Genomic DNA, 26,342 nt, shown 5'->3' with positions numbered 1-26,342 from the left:
TATTTTGAAAGCACTGATTCTTCATGGTCCTGTCGTCCCACCTGAGTGGCCTTGCGTCTTCTTTATAAATGTGTGTGTATCTCACCCTCTCCCGCCCAGCTTTCTTGGTTTCGGGAAATCAAGAAAGTGTCCTATACTTCCATAAACTGTCCTCATTTTTTTTTTTTTACTGATAGTACCATTTTTAATGCATATATTATCTTCTAGATAAAAGTAGTATTTATATAAGGGCAGAGTTTGTGTGCTCTGTGTTCATGTTCTACGTTCTTTTAGAGAATATGCAGTCACATTACTTCTTTACCCCCGAAAACATGACTGTGGTATAATATGGTGAAACGGATTGTTTGCATGATAGGTTACTTTTTCAAACTAAGGTTTTATTGTTTGTTTATTATTTACTTCTTTATTTTGGTTTTTGTTTGCTCGTTTGTTTGTTTCTGAGACAGGGTTTCTCTGAGTAGCCCTGGCTGTTTGGAACTCTCTCTGTAGACCATGCCGGCCTCGAATGGAGAGATCTGCCTGCCTCTACTTCCCAGGTGCTGGGATTAAAGGTGTGTGCCACCACCCAGATAAAATTTTATTCATAATTCTGTATATGTGGGGGTGTGCAGGGGGAATTTGTGCGTGTGTGTACAGGTGACTGGTGGACTATCAAGATTTCCTAAAGCTGGAGTTGCCCGACATGGACGGTAAGGACTGAACTTGGATCTTCTATGAGAGAAGCAGACGTTCTTTAAGCACTGAGCCATCTCTCCAGCCCACATTGTGTTTCTTCTCCCTGATTTTCTTAGATTTATTTTACGCATGTGAGTGTCTCAGTCGTCTGGAACTGGAGTTATAGAAGGGGGTGATAACAAGAGCAGCAAGTGCTCTTGACCACAAAGCTGCCTCTTCGATGACCCCTCCCCATTGTAGTCTTAACTTCAATCCATGTTATTCTTGTGTCCAGGTGGACACACCACGGAGATCCTGAGGCTGGTTGGAAGCTTGTCCGGCGCCTACTCCCCAAGGCATTATGTCATTGCTGAGTCTGATGAAATGAGTGCCAAGAAAATCCATTCTCTTGAACTCGCTCGAGCCCAGAACGACTCCACTACTGAGGTATGCGACCATTTCTGTAAGTTGCAAGTTGTTCATGAGTTTATTGTCTCGGAAAGTAATTCCAAGGTGCTTCAATATCCTGTCCACAATAGGCACTAAAATGTGGACTGGTAGAGAAATAAATATCCTTTACTACCAAAATATAAGAATTTCTTTAAGAGAAATCTTTAAATTAAAAATGATACTCTTATATTATTATTTTAGGGAAAATGATTTTTCATTGAGTTTCAGTTACAAAAATTGTTTTGTAGTTACCTATTTAAAGCATTTAGTAATAGACTTCTTGAATCTTCATTAAAGTTCTTTATTAATGTGTTTTATTCATCCTTTCTATATCTGTGATCGTGTCTTCAAATCACATTTGTATTCCTCTACAATTATTTCTCTGTCCCCAGCTGATGACTTTATTTTGGCACTTTAATCAGAATCTAGTGATGTAAAAATGGTGAAGTCACTTCTTCATTGAAGAAGAGGTGCTCCTTGTTTGACCTTCCATCTTTTTCTGTAGAAATTTTCCAGCTATAGCTCTCGGAGGCTTTCTGCTGGATAAGCTCACACTTTCTAGTTTTTCTGAACTCTGGCTGGCTGGTTCAGCTCAGCTGGTCTGGCTCAAACTCCTCTCCAAGCTGACTGATTCACTCTGACTTCTCTTGGCTTCTCACTTTCTTGCTCTGCTTGGCCTCACACTAACTCTGGCAAGTTGTTCTAGTCTTCTGACTCCTTCCTATTCTCTGGCTTCAACTGCCTCCTCTGACCTACATTGCACAAACTGAACAGAACTCACAAATGAAATAAACTCAACTGAAGTGCACCAAACTGAACTGACTCTCCTTGGACTGCTCTTAAGTAGTGTCTCTTTCCTGTCTGTTCCCATGAGAATTGAGTGTATCCTATCTCTGACTGATTCTGTCAAATCTTTATTTGACACTGACCCTCCATTAGACATCACTTGTGGCTGCTTCCTTCTACAAACTAACCTTTGGAATTACAGATATGTGCTAAGGGTGTATCTGTATTCCAGGCAGGTCACATAGACCTAGAAGGTCTTTGGATTTGATCCTTTGCCAGAGCAGCCATGTTCATGGGTTAAACTTCCTCTACTGAGGGCAATGGATAAAAGTCAGCCGGTCAGGGAGTTGGGGATTTAGCTCAGTGGTGGAGTGCTTGCTAGGCCCTGGGTTTGGTCCCCAGCTCCGAAAAAAAGAAAAAAAAAAAGTCAGCCAGTCAGGGTCTGGTATTTTTGCACTTGCAGACCCGGAAAAGAGAATTCATCTCTCTTTTGGACAAGATAAAACTGGGAGCTACTGGTTCATGCTCTCAAAAATAGATAAAGATCGTTTCTAGGCAGAAGACTCAAGATCATATACAATAGTGAAATGAGAGCTAGGTAGTGAGTCTGGTCTTCTGTGACCCCAGGACTCTGCTGTATCACGTTTACCCAGGTGGTGGTTCTTTTGGTTGGAAATCAAGATCCACAAATGGAGCTCCTCCCCCACTCTCTTTAATCTCCATCCCCACCATATACTCTCACTTTTTAAAAAGTCATAACTTATAACTATGCCTCACAAACTAGCATACCAGTAAGATGTGCTCTTGTAAAATCTACACCAAAAGGACCAGACTATGAATGAATCTATATACTTCATTCAGCCACAGGAAAATGTGTGCTACTTTTCCTGTATGTGAGATCAACCTGACACGTCCATCTCTGGTTAAAGGAGCACTACTGTGCTTGGTAATTTCTCAGAACTGCTGCCACAGTAGTAAGGCACCATAAACTGGGCAGCTCAAGCATGGGTGTCCTCCCAGTCCTAGAGGCCGGAAGTCCAGGTCTCACAGCACCATGCCTTCTCAGAAGTCCCTAGGAAAGGTGCCCTCCTCGCCTTCCTCTGGCTTCTGGTGTTTGCAGGCAACCTGAGCTTGTAGCTGCATCCAGACTCTGCCATAACCACATGGCCTCTCTGTCTTCATCTGCCTGGCCTATGAGGAGCAAACCAGTTGTTGAATTTTAAGCTGTTTATAAATGAGGATACATTTTTAATCATCAAAGTGGTATCACAGTGAGGAACAAGCATATCTATTTGACACCTTTCCTCTGTCCTTAATTTCCTCATGGTGCAACTCAAACACTGTCAGGAGCAATGGTGTCTCATTCTGAAAGCATCTCTATTCTTGACTCTGTACTGGAAAAAGGTGTAGGAAAGAGTTGTCCAGGCTGGAGAGATGACTCAGAGGTTAAGAGCACTGACTGCTCTTCCAGAGGTCCTGAGTTCAATTCCCAGCAACCACATGGTGGCTCACAACCATCTGTAATGGGATCCAATGCCCTCTTCTGGTGTGTCTGAAGACAGCTACAGTGTACTCACATACATAAAATAAATAAATCCTCAGAAAAAAAGAAAGAAAGAGAGAGAGAGAAAGAAAGGAAGGAAGAAAGAAAGAAAGGAAGAAAGAAAGGAAGAAAGAAAGAAAGAGTTGTCCTTTGTGTTGGTTGGTCCTGTGTACCATTCTCTTGCATATTCTTTCTTTCTTTCCCTCCCTCGGCCCCCCAACCCACCTCCTTGTGTCTGTGCTGGTAGAGTATTATAGATGGAGAGCACAGCAGAGACAGAGCCCTCCTATCAAGGCCTGCTGAAAGCAAGTTTCCACCAAGTGGCCTTCTTCTACAATTATGTTTAGGAGCCACTCCATAGTTGTCTCCCCCAACAGCATCTTTTCTCTCTTCCTTTCACTTAGTAGACAGGAGAAGGAAGGGTCTGGCTAAAGAATGTAGTGATGACCATACATTTGCCGGAAGAGCCCATCTGAGTCACGAATGTGGAAGAATCTGGACTAGACCATACAGTACAGTAGCTGTCTGCCATGTGTGGCTTTTCTCAATGGAAATTATTTAAAATAAATGAAATTTGGAAGTTGGTCCTGCCGTTGCGATAGCCACATTTCAAATCCTCACTAGCCACCTGAGGCTAGCAGCCCTGAGGAGAACAGAGCATTTCTGTGGTTTCAGAAAGTCATATCGCATGATGCTGATGTAGGCTTTTGTTTATAGTTATAAGCTGGAAATGACACATGATCAGATATTATGACGAGAATCCGGAAGTTCAAAGCAAGACTTCTGCCAAAAGTTGATATAAAAGGACAGCATTGTCTTTTTTTAAACTTCATGTTATCGTTGGAATTCAGGGGAAAGTCTGTTAATTAAGCAGGAATAGTTTGCTTTGCAAAAGAAGCAATCTCAAAACAAGATTCATTGGAAGAATTAACAAGATTACAGCAGTTAAATCTCCAGGGTAATACTTATTAGGTTAATATCACTGAAAACATTCATGGATTAGTAGTTGAACTTAAAGGAATCCTCTAGGAAAAGGACAAACAAGTATGGAGAAAATCATGAAATGTTAGATATGAGGGGAAAAAAGAGTCCACAGTAGATTTTTTGAGGCAAGCACTCCATTTACCTAACTATCTTTGTTTTAATGTAGTTAAACTTCATGATGAGCTTGCAATATAGGTCAGTGGCAGAGCACTTGCTTAACATGCCCACGTCTGGGTGTCAGTCCTCAGTGTTGGGAGGAGACAACGCCACACCATGTCAGCAGCTGTGAGAGTTTAGCCCATGCTGTTCCTCTCAGACTGTGCATGCCCTGCTCCTTGGTTGAGGCATTTCCTTATGTGTGTCTTAGGAAGGGCTGTTTATCTTCAGCGTCTTTCCAAGTCTGGGAATCTTAATTGTGACATTATACAACAAGCATTCTTTAGCCTGGTTTATAAGTCTAATTCTTATGTTACATTTTTCCCACAGACGTTTTTAAGTACAATTCCACTCTCTTCAAGAAGTTAGAATTCATCCATCTGATTCTATTCCATAGAATTCTAACTTTAACTAGTTAATGATCACATGTCTGTTTTCTCATTTTTTTTAAAAAAATGGAATTCAGTGAACTCTTATTCGTCTTTCTTCAGTTTAGGACTCTTTTCCTATAATGTCTTTCCATTTGGTTATTTTTGTTGTTTAGTTGGTTGGTTGGTTGGTTGGTTGGTTGGTTGGTTGGTTGGTTGGTTGGTTGGTTAGTTGGTTGGTTGGTTGGTTGGTTGGTAGTTTCGAGTCAGGGTTTCTGCACTCCAGGCTGGCCTTTAACAGGCTATGTAACTGAGGATGACCTTGAACGTCGGATCCTCCTTGATTCTGTCTCCCAAGTGCTAGAAATACAATTGCATACCACCTTGTCCAGATTCCCAGCATCAAATCCAAGACGTCATGTATTTGAGGCAAGTACTCTGTCACCTGAACTTCATCCTCAGCCAACATTACCCATCGAGTATGAAGTCTTCTTTCATCTATTCTATATTATATATATACGGCTGCATATATGGAAATGAAGAGTCTAAGGCTGTAGCTGTCCATGTTTCTTTCTGCTTACTCTTTCACCGTTCGATGAACAGAACGTTTAATGCTTTTAATTTTAACGATTTTAATGCTTATGGTTTTCTCTCCTGTAAAATTATAGTTTTACCTGTATGTAGGATTCAGACAAAATTGTACTCAAAAGATGTTTTCCAAAAGTTCAGTGTTTGTTTTCACTCCTTCTGTCATGGTTTGGATGAGAATGGTCTCCCTGAGTTCCTGTGTTTGAATGCCTGGTTCCTAGTTAGTGAAACTGTCTGAGCCTTTCAGAAGCCCAGGGCAGGCTCAGTCTCTCAATCCCACTGCCGGAGAATCAGGATTTAAAACTCTTAGCTTCTGTCCCATACCTGTCTGCTTCCCACTGAGATGATCATGAAAAAAACCCTCTGAAGCTTTAAGCAAGTCCCCAGGTGAATGTCTTCCTTTTAAGTTCCTTGGGTGGCAGGAGAGATGGCTCAGCAGTCAAGAACACTGACTGCTCTTCCAGGGATCCTGAGTTTAATTCCCAGCAAGTACATGGTGGCTCACAACCATCTGTAATGGGATCCAATGCCTTCTTCTATCTTGTAAGACATACAGGAATAAATAATACTACTCATATGCATAGATAAAGTTACAAAAAAAAAACAAGTTGCCTTGGTCACAGTGTTTCCTCATAGCAATAGAACAGTAACTAAGACTATCTAACATTGATTTTCTGTATGATATTTGATATCAATCTCATACCCATGTGGTAAAATAGCTGTCCCAACCTAGTACCATTCATTAAACAGCTCTTTTCCTCTGCTTCCACATGCGTAGAAGATCTGGATCTTGTCCGGCGTACTGTCATAAACCTTTAATCCCAGCACTCAGTAGGCACAGGCAGGTGGATCTCTGAGTTCCAGGCTAGTCTGGTGTATATAGTGAGTTCCAGGACAACTAGAGCTACATCAAGAGTCCATGTCTCAAAACAAAACTACAGTGTAGCCCGTTGCTCTCTCTCCTGGCCCGTTTGTCCACTGAGCCAATACTAAATCCCAGTGGTTGTTTCATTCAGGACTGTTGAGCTTTTGTTCTTCAGTTTTGAATAGTCTCCTCACACATGGAAATGATACTCAGTGCATCTTTCTCGCTTCCATTTAGATAAATGACATGTTTTATTGGTAGTGTCGACACTGGCCTTAACCTGCTGGCCCTGGCCATCCCTGCTCTTTATGTCCTGTGGTACTCAGAATTAGACTCAGAAAAGTGCTGGCACCTTTGCGGTGTGAATCATGTCATGTCCTCAGCGTGAGTAATCGAAAATGAAGTAGAAAAACAGAGGTGAGCAGCTGGAGAGATGGCTCAGTGGTTAGGAGCACTGACTGCGCTTCCAGAGGTCCTGAGTTCAAATCCCAGCAACCACATGGTGGCTCACAACCATCTGTAATGGGATCTGATGCCCTCTTCTGGTGTGTCTGAAGAGAGTGACAGTGTACTCACATATATTAAATAAAAATTCTTTTAAAAAGAATGAAAAAGAAAAGACAGAGGTGAAAGTAGGCGGGAGCTCACAGTGCCTGCTGTGCAGACAGATAGGGAACCTGACACTGGCAAACAAAGCTGAAGGCCGAGGCTTCGAGCTCCTTCCAGGCTCTCCCTGTGCTTCCTACCTCACGGCCTTGGGCAGCAGTGCAGGGTCCAGAGTTCTTTGTCTGCCTCCTCCCCAGACTTGGAAATGTAGTTGGTGGATTTCCTTTCCCCCTTCCTTCCCTCCCTTCCCTTCCTTCCCTTCCCTCCCCTCTTCCCTTCCCCCTTCCCCCCTTCCCCTCCCTTCCCTTTCCCTTCCCCTTCCCTTCCCCCTCCCCTCCCCTTCCTTCCTTCCCCTCCCTTCCCTTCCCTTCCCTTCCCCTTCCCTTCCCTTCCTCCTTCCTTCCCTTCCTCCTTCCCTTCCCTTCCTCCCTTCCCTTCCCCCTCCTTCCCTCCTTCTTCCTCCCCCTCCCTTTCCCTCCCCTCCCCTTTCCCCCCCCCTTCCCTTCCCTTCCCCTCCCCCCCTTTTCCCTTCCTTCCCTTCCCTTTCCTTCCTTCCCTTCCTTCCTTCCCTTCCCCTCCCCCTCCTTCCCCCTCCCTCCCTTCCTTCCCTCCTTCCCCTCCCTCCTTTCCCTCCTTCCTTCCCCTTCCCTTCCTTCCTTTCCTTCCTTTCCCTCCTTCCTTCCTTCCCTTCCTTCCCTTCCCCTCCCCTTCCTTCCCTTCCTTCCCCTTCCCCTCCCCTTCCCTCCTCCCTCCCTCCTTCCCCCTCCTTCCTTCCCTTCACCCCCTTCCTTCCTTCCCTTCCCTTCCTTCCCTTCCCTTCCTTCCCTTCCCCCCCTTCCCCCCCCTCCCCCCTTTTTCCTTCCCCTCCCTTCCCCTCCCCTTCCCTTCCCTCCCCCTCCCTTCCCCTTCCCTTCCTTCCCCTTCCTTCCCTTCCCCTTCCCCCTCCTTCCTTCCTTCCCTTCCTCCCTTCCCTTCCCTTTCCTCCCTTCCCCTCCCCTTCCCCTTCCTTCCTTCCCCCCTTCCTCCTTCCCCTCCTTCCTTCCCTTCCCTTCCCTTCCCCTCCCTTCCCTTCCCCTCCCTTCCTTCCCTTCTTCCCTTCCCTTCCATCTCACTTAAAATAGTCTACACATATCATTCAGGCTGTTTTTTATTTAAAGCTACAAAGCAGTTTGGGTATTTCCACATTCCTTTTTATCAAAATTTCTGGAATTAAAAATTTCCTGTCTGAAGATGGAAATGTCAGAATTTTCCATGGTAAATCAGATCGACTCAGAACGGTTGGGAGGGATGGGAAAGAGGAGGAGGAGCCACTGGAGAGGACATGGGACACGGAGCTGCTGCTCATGCTTTCTTCTCATTGTTAGTTTGAGGGGTATGGGTGGAGAGATGGGGTCCCAGCAGGTAGACCAGTGTTAGCCTTTTCATCTGTTTATAGAAGGGCAACTTTAACTTTGCGTTAGAATCTGTCTGAGGCAAAGCCAGAGGCAGGATCTAAAAGAAGTCCAGGGTTTGGTGTGGCCTGTGCCTGCCCATATGCTTCTATAAACGGCACCCACCCCTACCGAACTTTCTTCACCTGTTTCCCCAATAGCTGCCAACTGCAGCTTCCTTGTTATCCGCAATACTCCTGTTCCTATAGGCCGTCAGCCGTCTCTTTAGAATTTAACTTTAAGACTTCTGAAGTGAGTTGGAAAATGGGCTCTGATTCAAAACACAGACAGTAACTGCCCTCTGTGGTTGTACCGTATTACCCATAGCACTCCAGTAATCAGAGCACACTGATCCACATTGGTGCCGCTGAGAAGCTTGAACTCCTGTCCCTAATGATGCTTGCTCTTGCCAAAGTAAAGCTTTCCAGAAACCCAAAGACACACCACCCGTTAATTCCTCAGAGTTAACTAAGTGACAGGCGAGTGTTCTCTTTGGCTTATGACTTGTTCTTGTACACAGTTTTTATGGTGCTGGATATGGTGAGTCACGTCCATAATCCCATCACTTGGGAGGCTGAGGCATGTGAATTGCTATGAGTTCAAGGTTAACCTGGTGGATATAGGGGGTTGAAGCCAACATGGACTGCAGAGTAAGACTCTAACACACCCCCCCAAAAAAGAAAAAAAGATACAAAATAAATAAAATTTTAACAAATAAAATTCAGTGGATTTTTAAATGTTTTGGCCACTTTGTAGAAAAGTATCATTATCAACCTATCTAGGATATTATCTATTATATATTATTATATATTAGTATTATCTATGATAGGTACAGCATATTTACAGTTTTAAAATTTAAAAATGCAACTACTAAATGACAGAGGAAACTTCCTCCAAACTTTATTCCTTCTATTTAGATAGAAAGAAATTATCGTTACTATTATTTTTATTTGTGTGTGTGTGTGAATTGGCATGCGTGTGTGCCGTAGGAGTTCAGTGCTAGGGACTGATTCTGCTTCTGGAAGATCACGGAGCCCACTTAGCCACTGAGCCATCTTTGCAGACCCCAGATTTTATTTAATGGTATTAAATTTTAGATACTGTGTTTATGACGTAGAAGTGGAGAGAAATGAGAGTTCTCGGTTTATCATCTGGCTGGACTAGTCGACTTCTGTCTTTCTCTGAGTCACTTCACTGACTTCCTCATGTGAGAAACCCTCCCTTTTACTGACACCAGCCTGGACCAGAGAACTGACTGAGGGCCGGAGAGTTTACACCCCGGCTCCCAGAAAGGACTATTCGCCTGTGAAACCGAGTGTGAAAACAAATGCCCGGGAAATTCTAAAGAACAGAGTCTCCACTGGGATTCGTTCTAAATAAAGAGAAACTGGTGCCTCCAACTGAGGTGCATAGTAGGGGAGCCATTCCTGAGGTGGCTGGCTTCAGCAGGACAGCTCACCACCACCACCACCACCACCACCCCCACCACCTCCACCACCACCACCACCACCACCACCTCCACCACCACCACCACCACCACCACCACCACCACCACCACCACCTCCACCACCTCCACCTCCACCACCTCCACCACCACCACCATCACCACCACCTCCACCTCCACCACCTCCACCACCACCACCACCACCTCCATCACCACCTCCACCTCCACCACCACCACCTCCACCACCACCTCCCTCCACCACCACCACCTCCACCACCTCCACCCCCACCACCACCACCTCCACCACCACCACCTCCACCTCCACCCAGCCAGGCCTGGAAGGACAGGAGGGTTAGGGCTTTGCTTTATCCTTGTATTTGCTTCTGAATGGGTGCCTTTGTTTTCCTAAGTCCCCCCCCACCAGCCCACCCCCAGCTTTACTCCTGGCTACTTCTGTCAGATCCGGAGTTGGCCCCTTCAGATCATATGAATAAGGGAAAAGGCTCTGTAACACTGGAACAAAATATTTTTTAAACTACACTTAAAATCATAGAATGACGAATTCACACGTTCAACAGTTGAAGTCCTTGAAAATGGATAGGGAAGGTTAAAAAGTGAAGCCAACCTCCATTATTGCGAGTTTTCCCACTGGTCTCTAGCCTTCGGGTGTTTTCCAGGAAAGGGTGATTGTTTATTCATTCTGAAACCTCAAGTCCTGGCTCTGGAAAACGTGCTGTGATAAGGATCAAGCATCACTCACTGCATAGATTCTAGAAACAGCTCTGACACTGGCCAGTTCCCTTTCCTCTCTTCTGTTCTCCCCTTATTTTATTCCCTTTTGTTCCTTAGTTTGAAAAGTTTAGACAATCATGGTCCACAGTAAAGAGTGGGCATCCATCGTCACTCTCCCCGCCTACTCTAGAGGGAACTGCAGGGATTGGCTGGAGTGGGTCCTGCCGGTCCCCCTATGCATGTGAGCGTGTCACCACGGACTAATACACATACGTGTAGCCATATAGACTGTGCTGAGGGGCTTTAGGGCCTATGGGGCTAGTTTATAAATCAAAACCTATATATTGTTTTCAGCTTTTTCCCCCCACTTAATTCTGCATCTTGCTGTAGATGCCTTCCTGTGCTAATACACATACGTCTACTTGTACTTCGTACTGATTGCCTGGTAATTTGTAGGGGGTTTGTTTGTTTCACTGGTTGGTTGTTTTTCTTGTTTCTTTGTTTTTTTGGTTTGTTTTTGTGGGGGGTTTTGTGGTTTTGTTTTGTTGTTTTTTGTTTTGTTTTGTTTTTGTTTTTGAGACTGGGTCTCTCTGTGTAGCCCTGGCTCTCCTGGAGCTAACTCTGTAGCCCAGAGACCCGTCTGTACACCACCACACCCAGCGATGTGCCATTCTTTTCTTTATTCTGTTCTTTATTATTTTACTTCATGTGCATAGGTGTTTTGCCTGCATGTGTGTCTGTGTGAGGGTGGAACTGAGGTTCTACAAACCGCTGGGAGCTGCCATGTGGGTGCTGGGAATTGAACCCAGGTCCTCTAGAAGAGCAGCCACTGCTCTTAACCACTGAGCCATCCCTCCAGCTCGTGCCATTCTTTTCTTATTGCTTTCAGTGTTTTCCTAATTACTGAGGTAAGCATCATAACTGATACACACATACTCTGCAAGCATTCTTATGCCTGTTTACCTTTTCTATACTACTCGGGTGTCGCTGTGGTTAGAAGGCTAAGCTGAACAGTGTGCTGACATGAGATGGCCTGTCGCTGCTTCAGTCTGCATTCTGGTAGATTGTTGAAACACCAGGGATTATGCAAGAGCATACATCTGTGGGGCCAAGACACACGTAGCAGCTATCCCAAATCCACGTGGTTCTGTTCTCAGTAAAACGCACGCCTCCGTTCATGATTTTACATATCTGCCTAAGCCAAGCTACAGAGAAAACGCTTAGGCACAAATCTCACACACGCTGCAGCGACTTGGACTCCAGTCGGCTTTGGGTCACACTCATGCCCACAGCTGTCCATGTTTAGCTTCCTAAAGCACTTCGTTGTCACCATTACTTAATTTCTAATGTCTTCAGTGGTTTCCTTAATATAAAAAATATAATTGAGCCCAAAAGCCAGTGTCCATTAGAGGCACTGTTGAAGAGCAGAAGCGGAATAAAAAGTCACTGCCATTAGTCACTCCACTTCTTGTTTTTAACCTCCCACCTAAAATGAAACAAATGGTAGGTATAAATACTGAAAAATAGGAAATAAAACCTTGTATTAAATAAGTAATTATATATAACAACAACAAAAACTAGTAAAAAGCTTATCAAGTAGTCAGCTTTGAAAAAGTGTGAGGCACACGCTGGATAAAGCAAGAATTCTGCAGCTGCTTCGCTTGCTGGCGTAGAGGAAGTAGCCGGGCAAAGGAAATGCTGGGAAGGGACTTTTAATACAAGGAAGTGATATGGGTATAGCAGTGAAATCTTCCCAGGACACTAAATATAAAACAAATAAGTATGGGTATATTCTAGATATATAGATAATATATAAATATATCATTTAACATAAAAGCAGTCAAAATCATTTTGGTTTTCTGTTTGTTTTGAGACAGGGTTTCTTTATGATGTAACTATGGCTATCCTGGAATTCCGTATGTAGACCAGGCTGAACTTGAACTCACAAAGATCCACCCGCCTCTGCCTCCTGAGTGTGGGTGGCAAAACTCTTGTTCTTTTTAGAACATTTTATTCAGCTCTGAGTATTTGCCCCACTTGATGGACATTGTTGTGGCTAGTTCAGGGTCATCTGTTAACAGAATCAACCCGAGACCACTCCTGCTGTCCTGGGCCGCACTCAGTTACAGCAAGACAGACACAATAGCTAGAGTGACTTTAAGCTCATCGAAAGCTGAGCAGTGCTGTGGAGGCTTCATGGGAGGAGTGGGACAAATGCAGCTGCTCACTGGGCCTGGAGTGTGGGCTTCACTGAGGGGAGGGGTGTTTCATTGCAAGGCACGTCACAGAGCCACAGAGTGTGACGATATTCCCAGACATGGTCCCGTGGCAGAATCCAGAGTGGAAGGACAGGAAGGCAGGTGGAAAGAGGGCAGAGCAGCATGTGACATTCAAAGAGTTTCCTCTCTCACTCTGAGGAACTTGGGGGTCGCTGGAAGAGCGTGCTCAGCTGAGCGGTAGGGTCTGACGTCTGTATTACAGCTTCTCCTTGTGCTGCACAGGCAAAGCCGAGGGGCTGGAGGCTCCTGCAGCCTCCCAGCTGGCTCTCACTAGTCCAGGTCTGAGGAAGGCAAACAGCTGGTCTCTTTCTTAGATTTTTTTTTGTTGTTGTTTTCAAGACAGGGTTTCTCTGTGTAGCCTTGGCTGTCCTGGACCTCACTCTGTAGGCCACGCTGGGCTTGAACTCACAGATCCACCTGCCTCTGGGTCCTGAGTGCTGGGATCAAAGGCAGGCACCACCATCTGCCTGGCAGATTTTTTTTAATGTATCTGAAAGTTACAACCTGAATATATGTATATGTACCGTGTGCATCCCTGGTGCCCGTGGTCAGAAGAGGTCACTGGGTCGCCTGGAACTGGAGTTAGCAGTGTTTGTGAACTTTCATGTAAGCGCTGGGCATCGAACCCAAGTACTTTGAAAGAGCAACGAGTACTCCTAACCACTGAGGCTTCTCTCTGGTGTCTTTGTTACTCTGCTGAAGTAGAGTTAACAGAATTTCCGGGAGGGTTGGTAGGAGTCTGAGGAGAAAAATCGTGAGGTGGGAGCCTTCGTCTGGGCAGTTGTAGGGATTCTGTCGTCGGCCTGGACAGCTGACGGCTCTGTGGCTAACAGTGCTGCTCTTGCAGAGGACCCGGGTACAGTCTCCAGACCCACGTGGTGTCTTAACAACGATCGGTAACTCCAGTTCCAGAGGATGAGACCCCCCCTCTCCTGACCCCCTTGAGATTGACGTCAGATGTGAACATGGCTCACATACATGGATGTAGATAAAGCATTGATACACATAAAATAAAATAAGTCTAAAATGACATATATATGCTCGCCCTCCCCGTGTGAGATCCTGTTGCTTTGCCATCACACTCTGAAAGGCTGTCTCTGAGTGTCTTTGTGGTGTCTTGTATCACCCCGACTTACCTAGCAGCCTCCACCATGGCTGGAACAGCTAGTGTTTTGCAGGTGCTTCCTGCTTTCAGGCAAAGCTTCCCTAAGTCCTACACGTTTGCTTGCTCTCTCCTTCTTCCTCCCCTGGCCACCGCTCACTTCTTTAATCCCTTGTTCTCTTCTATTCAACATATGTTCCCCCTAAAGGCTTGAAAACTGCTCCTGGGAAGTCCCTCCAGTGGGCTGGTGAAGAATTTCTATTGTACTTTCCTCGCAGAAAGACTGCTGTGTTTGGGGCCATGCATTCATCCTGCCACCAGGTGGCAGCACACTCCAGAACATTGAGCTAACTCAGGAGGCTTTCAGAATGGCCGGATATTACCAGCGCCACCGATTGATCTGGTCAGGGTTAGACAGGAGTCTTCTCTACTTCTTTCCTAGTTAAAAAAAAAAAAAAGAAAGAAAGAAAGAAAGAAAGAAAGAAAGAAAGAAAGAAAGAAAGAAAGAAAGAAAGAAAGAAAGAAAGAAAGAAAGTCATACATCCCTGTTAAATATTATTGTCATTTCTTCTTGGTTTAGATTGTCCTGTCTTGAGTTAGGAAACATTACGTAGCCTGGGAGTCACCTTCCCACCTGCAGGAAGTTTGTACTCCAGATGTTCTTCACAGGGCTGAGAGCATGCATAGTTCTGCGTTAGGATGCTTCTGTAGGATGCACAAGGGTTTGCATTTGGTCCCCAGCATGACAGAAAAACGACTCTCTCCACCCAAACCCCTTGCAGCAGTTCTTATATTTATATCAGTTTACCTCATGTTCTTCTCTGTCCAAGGTAGTAAGTAGCTCAAAGCCTTGCCTTCCCCCAATAAAATACTTCTTGAGTGTGTTTGGGGGATATGCATGTGTGTAGGGGTTGTGTGCAAGTGTGTGAGTCGGCCAGACTAGTAGTCAGCAACTCCGGAATCCCCGTCTCTATCCACCCCCAACCACTGGGATACAGATAATGTGAAATCACAACCAATTTGTTACACAGGTGCACAGCAAGCACTCCTAACCATCTCTATCCCTCAAGTATTTCTTGAAAACTGTAAAGTGGCTGCTAATTGAGCAGTTCTGTAGTCAGAATTTTTGCTGAATTTTGTGCAGAATATAAGGAAAGCACGTACCTCTCTTGCTCTGTGCAGCTGGAAAGGAAACCGTAATAATATAAGGCTTTTTTAAGATTTATTTATTTATTATATATAAGTACACTGTTGCTGTCCTCAGACACACCAGAAGAGGGCATCAGATCCCATTACAGATGGTTGTGAGCCACCATGTGGTTGCTGGGATTTGAACTCAGGACCTCTGGAAGAGCAGGCAGTGCTCTTAACCACTGAGCCATCTCTCCAGCCCCAGTAGAGTCAACTTGGGGGTGGGCTCTGTCAATAACTGTCTGCAGTGTGGCATAAGTTTGGGTTCTCAGCATCCACGTAAAAACCTGGGCAGTACAACATATGCCTGTAATATGTGCTGGTCATGCAGCGATGGGTTACTTCTTGGAGCTCACTGGCTGGCCAGCCTAGTCAAATTGGTGAGCTTCAGTGAGAGACCCTGCCTCAATGAATAAGGTGGAGAACATTTGAGGAAGACACCCCATGTTGCCCTCTGATCTACACACACACACACACACCACACACATGTTTATAAGAGCATCACTAGTGGTGTTAGTAAATAAATGACAATGTTGCCATCAACTGTCTCTGAAGCCTGTACAGCCACACAGCATGGGTGAAGCCTTCACAGACACCAGCTGTGCTCTCAGACTCTCCACTTCAGACAGGTAGAAGAGCAGAGCCATAACCCTGAGCTGTGAAGGTGTTAGCTATCATGTTACTGTGACAAACTGAGGACAGGGTAAAATAGTACCTAGGAAACAGGGGCTTCAGAAGAACAGGTTTCCCTGTCCCCCTAGTACTTACCATTTAGCTCTATTTCCTGCACTGGTTCCCAGAATATCCCGTTTATATCTTCCAGGCAAGGAATTAAAGATTAATTTTGAAGAAAGTAGTTTGCCCACAGAACAAAACTCCAAGGTCTAGCACATGGGTCCCGTTTGTTTTTTACCCTGTATTACCTTCGTACACTTCCACATGTTTCATTAACATGAACTAGGCATTCCTACTGTCCTGGCTGATGACACAGGGGCCTCATAACTCTGGGTCTCTGGAGAATGATCTGCGTATTACAGGATGCTTAACAGCAGCCTGGGCCTTTTCCACCAGATGCCATGAATGATACCTCCCACCCCATGCACACCCACCAGCCATGAACAGCCCTGAAGGACTCCAGTTCTTGTTTTGTGGTCTAGGGAAGAGGCTTCCCCTCTTCTGCTTGAAAATCACTGGTTTGAGCTGATAGCCACTGACTATCAGACACTCACGTAAGAACCGAAACCAGCAATCAGCAAAAGGAATTCTGAGAAAAGGAAAGGGTTTGGGGAAGCTTAAAAGAAAACAGTTATTTTCAAAGAAATGAGAGGCTATCATGTTCCCAAGAATAAGATCTAATTTTTGGTGAACGCAAAAACACTCTAGGTTTTTTTATTGATATTAAATTTTTTATTGCAAGGATTAAAAACTAAATCTGTAAAGCACTGGACAAGAACACTGAAGATTCTGCTATAAACTGTAAGAAAAATTGAAAAACAAAGAGTGAGGACATTAGACAATCCAACTGTGTATCTAAGGATATCCCAGAAAAGGCCAGGAAACAGGAGAAAAGGCCCAGACAGATGGACGGCCTAGGAGAACTTCCTAGACCCTGGGCTCCAAAGGCAAAAAGGTCTGGACAAGGTCCAGTCAAACTGTAGCCACAACAAGGTAAATCAGCTAAGGTTTCAAAATTAATGTCAAAAAGAAGATACCAAAAGCTACCAGAAAAGCAAAACAAGACCAAACAGGAAGGGAGTCAGTACAGATCCAAATAGTGTTCACAGCAGAGGAGGGCCAACGGAAATAAATACTTACTCACGTGGAGTATTTATTTACTAAAGGAGCACAAACTATAACATATGCACTGATATCTAGAAGTGTGTGTGTGTGTGTGTGTGTGTGTGTGTGTGTGTGTGTGTGTGTGTGTGTGTGTTTTGTAAGCACAGAAATCTGGGTACTGTATTCTTCTTGGCTTTTCTCTCTCTCTCTCTTCTCTCTCTGAATTGTTTGGTTTGGATATAACTCTGGAAATCTTATGGTTGCAAGATCCCTAAAATGGCTCCTCTAAAGCAGACTTGGCGAGCTTCCACATACAACTCTCCCCTCTTCCACAAGGTGGGGTGCTGCCTTCACTGATGACTGGGACTACCTGTCTTCTTGAGACTTTGACTTTTAATGCATTTGGTGTCTACTGCCAACAATACCCAAGCACCTCTGGGAAAGATTGTTAGCGCCCTGAGTGCCCTTCTGGGGTTTCACTTCGGATGTAAAACTCGTCACCTCTGCTTGCTCAGTGCAGTTCTCTTCTTTCTTTGTTTTCTTGTGTTTTGTTTTGTTTTTATTTGGGGAATAGGGGTTTGTTTTTTGTTTGTTTGTTTGTTTTCAAGACAGGGTTTCTCTATGTAGCCCTGGCTATCCTAGAACTTGCTTATAGACTGGGCTGGACTCGAACTCAGAAAGATCCTGCCTGACTCTGACTTCAGAGTGCTGGGATTAAAGGCATGCACCACCATCGCCAGCTGCAGTTCTAGTCTTAACTATGACTAATGTGTGTATGTCATTCTAGTGAGCATTAACTATTAGCATTCCTTCTACGCTCTGCCCCAGTTACCTAGCAACAGCTGGCTTGCTATAAAAGGGGCTTGCTCTCTCTGCCCCTTCTCTCTCTCTCTCACTTTCTTCTCTCCCTGACCCCTTTCTCCCTCTCTCCCCTTCCTCCTCCCTTCTTTCTCTCCATGTATTCCTGGCAACCCCCTCCCCCCTCTTTCTCTCTCTCTCTTTCTCCTCCCTTTTAAACTCTCCTCCCATGCCCTAAATAAACTCTATTCTACACTATACCCGTCTATGGCTGGTACCTCAGCGGGAAGGGTTGCCTCAGCATAGGCTGGCTGAGGCACCCCTCCACCTCACCATACCACGCTCTATAAAACATATCCTGGTCTTTTTATAAAAATACAACATTAACTACATCCAGGTCTGTGTAAAAGTAAAATACCTCTACCCAGAAAAATGCCTCAACTCAGAATAGATTAAGATGAAATGAGCAAAATATCTGAGTAAGAAAATATGTATTTATTGCCAAATGTTATATATCACCACACCCAGACTTGCACTATCTTCCTGTTGCTGTGAATCAATATGTAGCTCACGGGGGGGGGGGGGATTCCCTGTGTCCTTCCTTTGAACACTCTGGTGCTCTTTCCATAGCTATTAGGCCCAGGAAGTGCTTCTGCGGCCTGACAGTCACAGCCACCCAAGGGATTGTGTGATTCTCATTTCTTTGAGTAGCAAGGCTGTATGGTTATTCACTTCCGGTTTTAGGCAGGATGGACTGGGGACCTTGTAGTGACCTGTGCAGGGAAGTGAGCAGGACCTGACGGCAGCTGACTGCCTGACTGAGGCAGGGGAGCTGCTCACTCCAGACCGGGTACTGCTGATGTCAAGTTCTGTCTGCTTGGGCAAGTCAACCTCTCTAGGCCTCTGTCTTCTTTAGTGAAGTTTGGAAGCCTAGGTAATCAGGGGTCCTCGGCCGCCTCTCAGGCTGACTTGCCAGCTCTAAGTGAGGCTGTGTCTCTAGGCCATGCCTCTCCAGAATGTGCTGCTTTGTGCTCAGAATCCAAGTCCTAAATCTCGGCCTCCTTCAGCACCAGTCAGCCTGTGCCCTCATTCCAGAAACAGAGCCTCTTACGGCCCCCTTTCAACCTAAAAGTGTGTTTATATTTATTGATCTTGTTTTGTGGGTGTCTAGATGTGTGGGTGTGTGCAGATGTGCACATGTGTGGAGGTCAGAGGACAGCTTACAGGAAATGACTCTCCTCCACTGTGTGGATCATGGGAACAGCACCTTTACCCTCTGAGCCATCTTGACCGTCCCTAAAAAATATATTCCTAATACAGTTTGTAATTGGAGAATTTCACTGCTTCGCAGAATTATGCTCAAAACCAGTCTACAGCTGGCCCTCATGGCCTATAATTGCAGCTATTTGGGAAGCTGAGGTAGAACAAGTCATCTGCACTATAAAGCAAGTTCAAGGCCAGCCTGAGCTGTCTGTGAGATCTTGTCTCCCAAGAGGCAGGGGAGATTTCTTGGTGGGCAGAGGTTCCTACTGTGCAAGCATGGGACCTGAGCTGGGATCTCCAGCACCTATGGGAAGGAAAAGCTGAGCGTGAACGGAGAAGCAGGAGGCAAAGGCAGGTAGATCCTGAGAGCTTACTGCTGGCCAGCCTAGCCATAACCGTGAGTGTCTGGTTCAGTGAAAGACTAGCTTAACGCAATAAAGTAGAGTGATGGGTGAAGGCCTCATCCTGCTCTGGCCTCAGGGTTTACACATGTACGCACACACACACATACACGTTCATGTACACATGTGTACACACGCATGTGCACACGTGCGCACATGCACACACGTACACACGTGTACACACATGTACATACACACATGCATGCACGCATGCACACACATTTAAGAAGGTACTGAGGGTAAATCTGAATGGTGCGGTCCTCGCCTGGCATGCGTGAAGCCTTCCACAGTAGTATCAAAAGACGTTAACCAGCAGGAGTTCGTCAGAGCTCTGGCAGCCTTCCTCAAAAAGTCTGGGAAGCTGAAAGTCCCAAATGGGTGGACACAGTCAAGCTGGCCAAACATAAAGAGCTTGCCCCATATGAGGAGAACTGGTTCTATACACGAGCTGCTTCCACAGCACGGCACCTCTACCTCTGTGGTGGTGCAGGGGTTGGTTCCATGACCAAGATCTACGGAGGACGGCAGAGAAACAGTGTCAGGCCCAGCCACTTCAGCAGAGACTCTAAGAGTGTGGCCCGCTGGGTCCTCCAAGCCCCTGGAAAATGGTGGAAAAGGACCAAGATGGGGGCTGCAAGCTAACACCTCAGGGACAGAGAGATCTGGACAGGATCGCCGGACAGGTGGCCGCTGCCAACCAGAAGCATTAGAACAAAGGATGCTGGGCTAATAAATTGCCTCATTCATTTAAAAAAAACAAACTAAATGAACAGACGAATAGACCACAGTGAGCACAGGGTGTGCGCTGATGTCCTTGTCCCTTCCTGCATTCTCTTCTCAGGGTACGACAGTACCTGCTGGAAAGAAGAACCACCCAAGCCCCCCCCCAAGCCCCTCCTCCCCATTGTTTACTCTCCTCATTCTTCCATCCTAACAGACAGCAGCCCTTCCCTGATAGGTGTGTGCTGTCTCCCAGTTCCCTCCTCCGCCCCTTCCCAGGTCTGCTTTTCCTCCTAGTTGTCAGAGTGGTATTTCTTGAATGCAGATCTGATCACAGTCCCCTTTTAACAATGGCCAGTGTCTCATTCCTTTGGGCTCCAGGATGTACTTTCTAGCCTGGCTTTAAAAGCTTCATCCTCTAACCCCATGTGTCCTGCTTTCTATCTCATTTCTTCTGTGTCAAAATAGAACTCCCCACATCCTCCCTGTTCTCTCAGACCTGCGATGTGAACAAGGAGCGTCCTCTGCCTCAGCACCCTTCAGACAGTTTATGTTCATTGCGAGTCAGATCGTGCATCTCCTGCAGGAAGCCTGAGTTACGAAGATGTAGTTCACTGTTTCTTACTTGGTGACTAACATGAATTATGTGGTGCTTGTCTCTTGGTTTGGATTATTTTCATTAGCTTCCCTTCAGGACTGTAGTGGGTTCTCTCTAAGTGTCGTATCTACGCTCAGATCTTGTCACCTGGGAAGTGCTCATTACTTGTTTAATGAATGACGAGCAGATAACTACACTCGTGATGATAAGTACAGTTCTGAAATCCAGGGCCATCAACAGTTGCTTATACAACAAAGAATAAGAGGAATCTGTCAACGTAACTAAACGGGAAAAAACGTAGCCTTGCCTCTGGCACGACTCAGTGCAGCTGCCCAGGGACGTCATTAATGGTCGACAGCAAAGTCTCTTGGCTTTGTCTTCTGCAGTTGCATGTGCTCCTCACGGTGCTGCCTGGCCGTTAGGGCAGCAAACACCGGGCGTCACAGTGTACTGGTTGTCTGAGGAAAGGCTAGGTCTCCTACAACCTATGGACAGGGAGAGGACTCCTGTTTCCCCAAAGCCCTGGTAAACATCTGCCTCCTGGTCTCCTGTTAGGCTCCCATCTATTTTAGCCAACCATAGGAGCCAGGAGTGACCACTTTTTTATATAGGAAATTATGGTCATTTTGATTTCAGAATGATTGGCTAAACCACCCTACATACATTAGGAATAAATCCTCTGTGAGGCCGAAGCTATTCTGAGCCTATTTGGGGGCCTTGGGTGGGGATAAATGAGAAGGAATGAACAGCACCAAAACCAGCTAGAAGAGTGACTTATCCAAAGAAAGATTGATGTTGTCAAAAGGAGCCAAAAAGTTACAGGAAGGGAATGACAATTCTTCACCATAGATGGCTTCAGAGTCTTCGGGGGTCATAATTCAATAATTATTTCTCAAATTTGTTTCCTATGGCAAGGAAGGGTCTTCTCCAGGGAAGCTGGAGTCCTAACAAGTCAGGCTACATAAACTGGCTGTGGGGGAGCACGTAACCCCAGGGCTTGGGATACAGAAGCAGGAGAGTCGCTTTGCGTTCGAGGCTGGCCTTGGCTGCACAGTAAGGACTGCACATATAAACCAAACAGTCCTCACACCTGAGTAGGGAGGTCATGGAAACTGCCGAAGATCCCTGAGGAGAGCCCTGTGCTCTTGTTTCACAGTGGGAGGGGAAGGTCTCCTCAGACTGGTTTGCTAAAGGGGGCAGCTGGGTGGTAGCAGGCTCGCTCTACTGTGACTCCAACGTTTATGTCACTCCATGGCATGTCCGTTCCCGTGAGATAAATAATTACCAAGCATTTGAAGGACAAGCATATAAAAATCATCTTGTGGTAAATTGTGGTTATCTTAATTTTCGAATGATCCGTTCAACCATCGTGTATGTTTATATGCACATGCATTTATATATAGGAAGAAAGAGGACATTGTGTGGAAGAAAGGTGAAAGCTTAGTTGAATGAAATTTGGCCACTTCTTCAGTGTTCATCTTGTCTCTAGGATTTTGCAACAGTCCAGCACCTATTTAATATTAAGTGTGCTGTGTGCTTCAGTGTGTGGTAACAAGAAGAAATGACTTCATAGCCACTCGGTCTGCTCTGTTGTGGTTTGTGATGCCATCTGGGTTCTTTGGTGGAATTATTTTCCATCTAAATCACCGTAAACTTCTATTTGGTTTTTACAAATCTAAAGCCAGATCTGTCTGTGGGTTTTGGCAGTGATGTAATTCTGGAACATACCGTGACTGTTCTAAGTTGTCATATGCTATTTAACTCTGGGTTTCAGATCATTTCAGACAAACTAGAAGCCTGGAAAAAAAATGGACTTCTCCACTTGAGGATTGTACACCTCATCATCTCCTACCGTTTGATCTTATGTTTGTTGAGATGGGTGGAGATCCATGCTGGGGGACGGGGAGGGGGAGCTCGGGAGAGTCCTGCCCCTCAGTTAGGAGGCTCAGACCATGTTTTGCTGATGTATGCTTTTTGTTCCTGTGTGGTAGAGAAAGAGAGCAAGCCTCACTCCTTTGGCTGACAGTGTAAAAGTGAGGGGATTATATTTCACAGCATTTCCATAATCGGGGTGTATACAGCGAACTGTGTGGAGAGAAACGAAACACCTAAGGGCCTCCTTTCTCAACACAGTGATGGCTGCCAGAATGGAGCAACACCGAAATCACAGGGCTTTCTTGAAGAAAACGGGGTGGGGGGGTGGTCAACAAAACCTGAAGATTTCAAGATCCTATGTCCTGTGTTCTTATTCTGCATTTCCTCCCAAAGCCTTGGAGGTCTGAGGGTGGGGCCTGTGACTACTGACAACAGTAGATGGGATTGCTGCATTCCACCAATAGTGTAGAACTGACACAGAAGACAAAGACACGTGGGAGGGCAGAGTTCTCACGGGTGGGGGTGGGGAGGATTGACTTGTGGGCTTCTGGCCATCAGTATATAAATATAAGGTGAGTTGAAAAACAAAGAACCTGGGGCCATGGGGCACAACTTTAATCCCAGGACTCAGGGGCTGGGCAGGAGGAGGGGGTGGAGGGGACTAAGGCAAGGGGACCTGTGAGTTAGAGGCCAGCCTGGTCTACAGAGTGAGTAGGGACACTGGGCTACATAGAGAAACCTTGTCTCAAAAAGCAAGAAGAAGAAGAGGAAGAGGAGGAAGAGGAAGAAAAGAGAAAAGGAAACTGGCCGGGCTGTACAGTAAGCCATTAGGAGGTGTAACCCCCATATGGAGGTGATATCGTTTCTAAGGTATTATTAGGAAGGTCTTTCCCACATCTCCTCAGCAAGGCACAGGGATCCAAGAAACACCTGTACAAAGGACCACTCCACATATATCCGGGCATCTGGAAAACTTTGGCCCAGCTCCTGACACGATCATCTTGGGAAAGTGTGGATTTCTCAGCTGTGAAGTGAAGAGTTTGAAGCTGTAGGCCTCTTCAGCCCTAGGATAATGATGGTGAGCCAGAGTCATCGCCTCACCATCCTGAGCACAGAGCACAGACTGAACATGTTTCCTGTATGCATGGTAGGACACTGTCCTCTGGACACACCATGGCCACTGTCCTCTTGGACTCTCGGGGTTTGTGATTACCCACAGGAGACCTGCAGAGGATGGTGTCTATGAACATTAGGTCTGAGAGGGGAGGAAAGGGCTCCTGAGGTAGCGCACACTCGAGGGATGAGGCTCCCCTTCCCTAAGAACACAGGAGAGGAGACATTTTCTTCAGTGGTGTGTTGCTCAGTGCTACTGTAGACAGCTTCTCACCGGGACTACTGTAAGTAGTCAGTCAAGTTCGTTAGTTCTCCAAACTACACTGCGGCAGAATTGACCTTCTGTCTGTCATTGGCACTCTATCTGGGGTAGAAGATGTGTGCTCATGGCCCCCAGGAAAAGTTCCTGCAATAATATGGTAAATGTTTGCCGAGATTCAACCTTAGGAGCCACCAGACTAAGCCCTAGAGTTACAGCAGTAGAAAAAATATAATTCTCCCAGGTTGCATTCTGGTGAGAGAGGCAGAAAATCAAATACATAAATCAAGAGGTTAAGTAGAGCTAATAGTTGCTGTGAAGAGAGTACAGCAGAGCCCTGGTGGAGGGCGCTGTCTGTCCCCTGAACAGATACTGTTCAGTTGAGAACTGATCTGAAGGACAAAGCCAACTGAGAGACTGTCAGGGGATGGGGCCAACGTTGAGATGGAGCAGAAGAAAGAAGTGTGGTCATGCAGACTGGCCTGTTGAGCGAGCCAGGACGGATTAGAGACAGACTTACCAGATTGTATGGAGCCCGGGAGCAACGGTAGGGAGCTTGGGCCTCATCCCAGGCGCAGGGAAGCTGGGGCGATTTTATGCAGGAAAATGGAAGGATCTGCTTTCTGTTATCAAAGGATGAGTCTTGGTCATTCTGTAGAGAATAAATTACATCAGGATAAAAGAAGGAAAGAGAGCATGAAAGGCTGTTAAGAGAAGCAGCCACGGTGAAAGATGGCGGTGACTTGGGCCAGGGAGTAGCCGAGACGTTTAGGACCGACAAGTAGTTATGGGATTGTGGACGGAGGTTTCTGGAAAGATATATGGGGTCTAACCCCTCCCTCTATGTGCCTCTGCCAGTTCCAACATAAATCTTCATTCCTTTGCAGAAAACTAGCTCGTGATAGGTCCTGTTTGAAGTGGAGACATGAGGGTTCTTTGGAAAGTCAGTTGTGTCAGACGGTGTTTTGCTGGGGCAAACACACGAAGGAGTGTTTTCCTGAAGTAGACACAGGTGAAGTGGACACGGCTAAGGCAGATTCGTGAAGGAACATTTCCCTGAAGCAGACACAGGAAAAAGGATGTTTTGCTAAAGCAAGCATGTGAAAGGACACATGATGAAGGATTCTTTGCTAACAACACGCACGTATTGGTCTGCCTTACACTGCATTTGAGCTGCATTTGTTGAGACTCCATAGAGAGAAATGCACCAAAAAAACTTCTGGTGGCATGCCGTGGCTTTTTTGCCTCTTCCTCGGACTCAGGCTGATTGGCAGAATGATGTCAACTGAGATAGACGCAGGTGCTGAGGTAAAACACAACGAGGACATGACGTTTGGAGGGACTCCATGGAGAGTGATGGGTGGAGGCGGGGGTGAGTGCTGAGCTTGGCTTGCTTATAGAGCTAGCTGTGCAATGCTTGTTGGGTCTTTGCTGACCTTGACTGAGAGAGGCACAGCCGAGAACTTCTCCTGACTGAGAGAGGCATGGTCGAGAACTTCTCCTGGTGTTCCTCCTGGTCCCTTCTGTTGAATCGTTCTGAGGCTGAGGCCTGCCTCTCTACTAGGTAGTGCCATCACTGCTGATTCACGTTGCTAACCCAGCTTTACTGAACTGGACTGCTGCAGTATCCATGAAGTGTTTGCTAGTGGATCGAGCTGCCACGGCTGACCTCTGAACTGGACTGCAGATTTCCAGACAACACAGATGGGAGTTGCTCCACAGAACCTTTCTAAACAGATCCACTTCCCCTGTATCCTTTCCTTTCCACTATCTCTGATTCACCAATGGGCTACGAGGGAGAGTAAAGCATTTAAGAACTATTATTTAAATACGGCTTGAAAAAGCTGAAGTTACACCTATTCATGCTTTTTGAACATGATTGTGGTTCTTATTATTTTTATTTAATAATTATTAATTGTATTAATAATAATGAAAGTGCCAGGTTTACTTCTTGCTCTCTTGGTTACCACTCCCTGTGCATGGATTCTGCCTACCAAGAATGAGTGCAGTATTTAAGAGCTATGCACACTTCTGGGTTACACACCACTGTCCTACACTGTCACCAAAGTACATTCGAAATCTAACACTGCAGCTTCACCCCACAGGCTTAAAGACAGCTTAAGACCTTAAATTTTGTCTTTAATTTAGAGGTGTGTGCACACATACACCTGTACATATGGGGGTCAGGGGACAACCTCATGGAGTCATTTCTCTTCTTTTTCTTCACAAGGGCTCTGGGGTTGGACTTAGACCACCAGGCTTGCATTAATGACTGTTCATGCCTGCAAGTTGTACCAGCATAGCCACGGGCTTCTATTTCTCTCTACCCCCAACAACACTGGGTGTCGATTACTGCTC

The 26,342-nt window shown here is 45.8% G+C and overlaps 1 protein-coding gene and 1 pseudogene across 1 annotated transcript in view; both read left to right on the top strand.

Annotated features, from left to right (window-relative positions):
• Positions 1 to 26,342, top strand: part of Alg14 (ALG14 UDP-N-acetylglucosaminyltransferase subunit) — a 72,544-nt gene that overhangs the window by 4,082 nt on the left and 42,120 nt on the right. The window contains exon 2 of the mRNA XM_032897399.1: positions 950 to 1,101. Within this exon, the coding sequence (XP_032753290.1) occupies positions 950 to 1,101 (152 nt within the window). The remainder of the gene's footprint in view (positions 1 to 949; positions 1,102 to 26,342) is intronic.
• LOC116895162 lies at positions 18,023 to 20,129 on the top strand (annotated as a pseudogene).

This window comes from Rattus rattus, chromosome 3, assembly GCF_011064425.1.
Source record: "Rattus rattus isolate New Zealand chromosome 3, Rrattus_CSIRO_v1, whole genome shotgun sequence".
NCBI lineage: Eukaryota > Metazoa > Chordata > Mammalia > Rodentia > Muridae > Rattus > Rattus rattus.
Note: the sequence above shows the minus strand (reverse complement) of the source record. Positions and strands in the feature narration are given on the sequence as shown.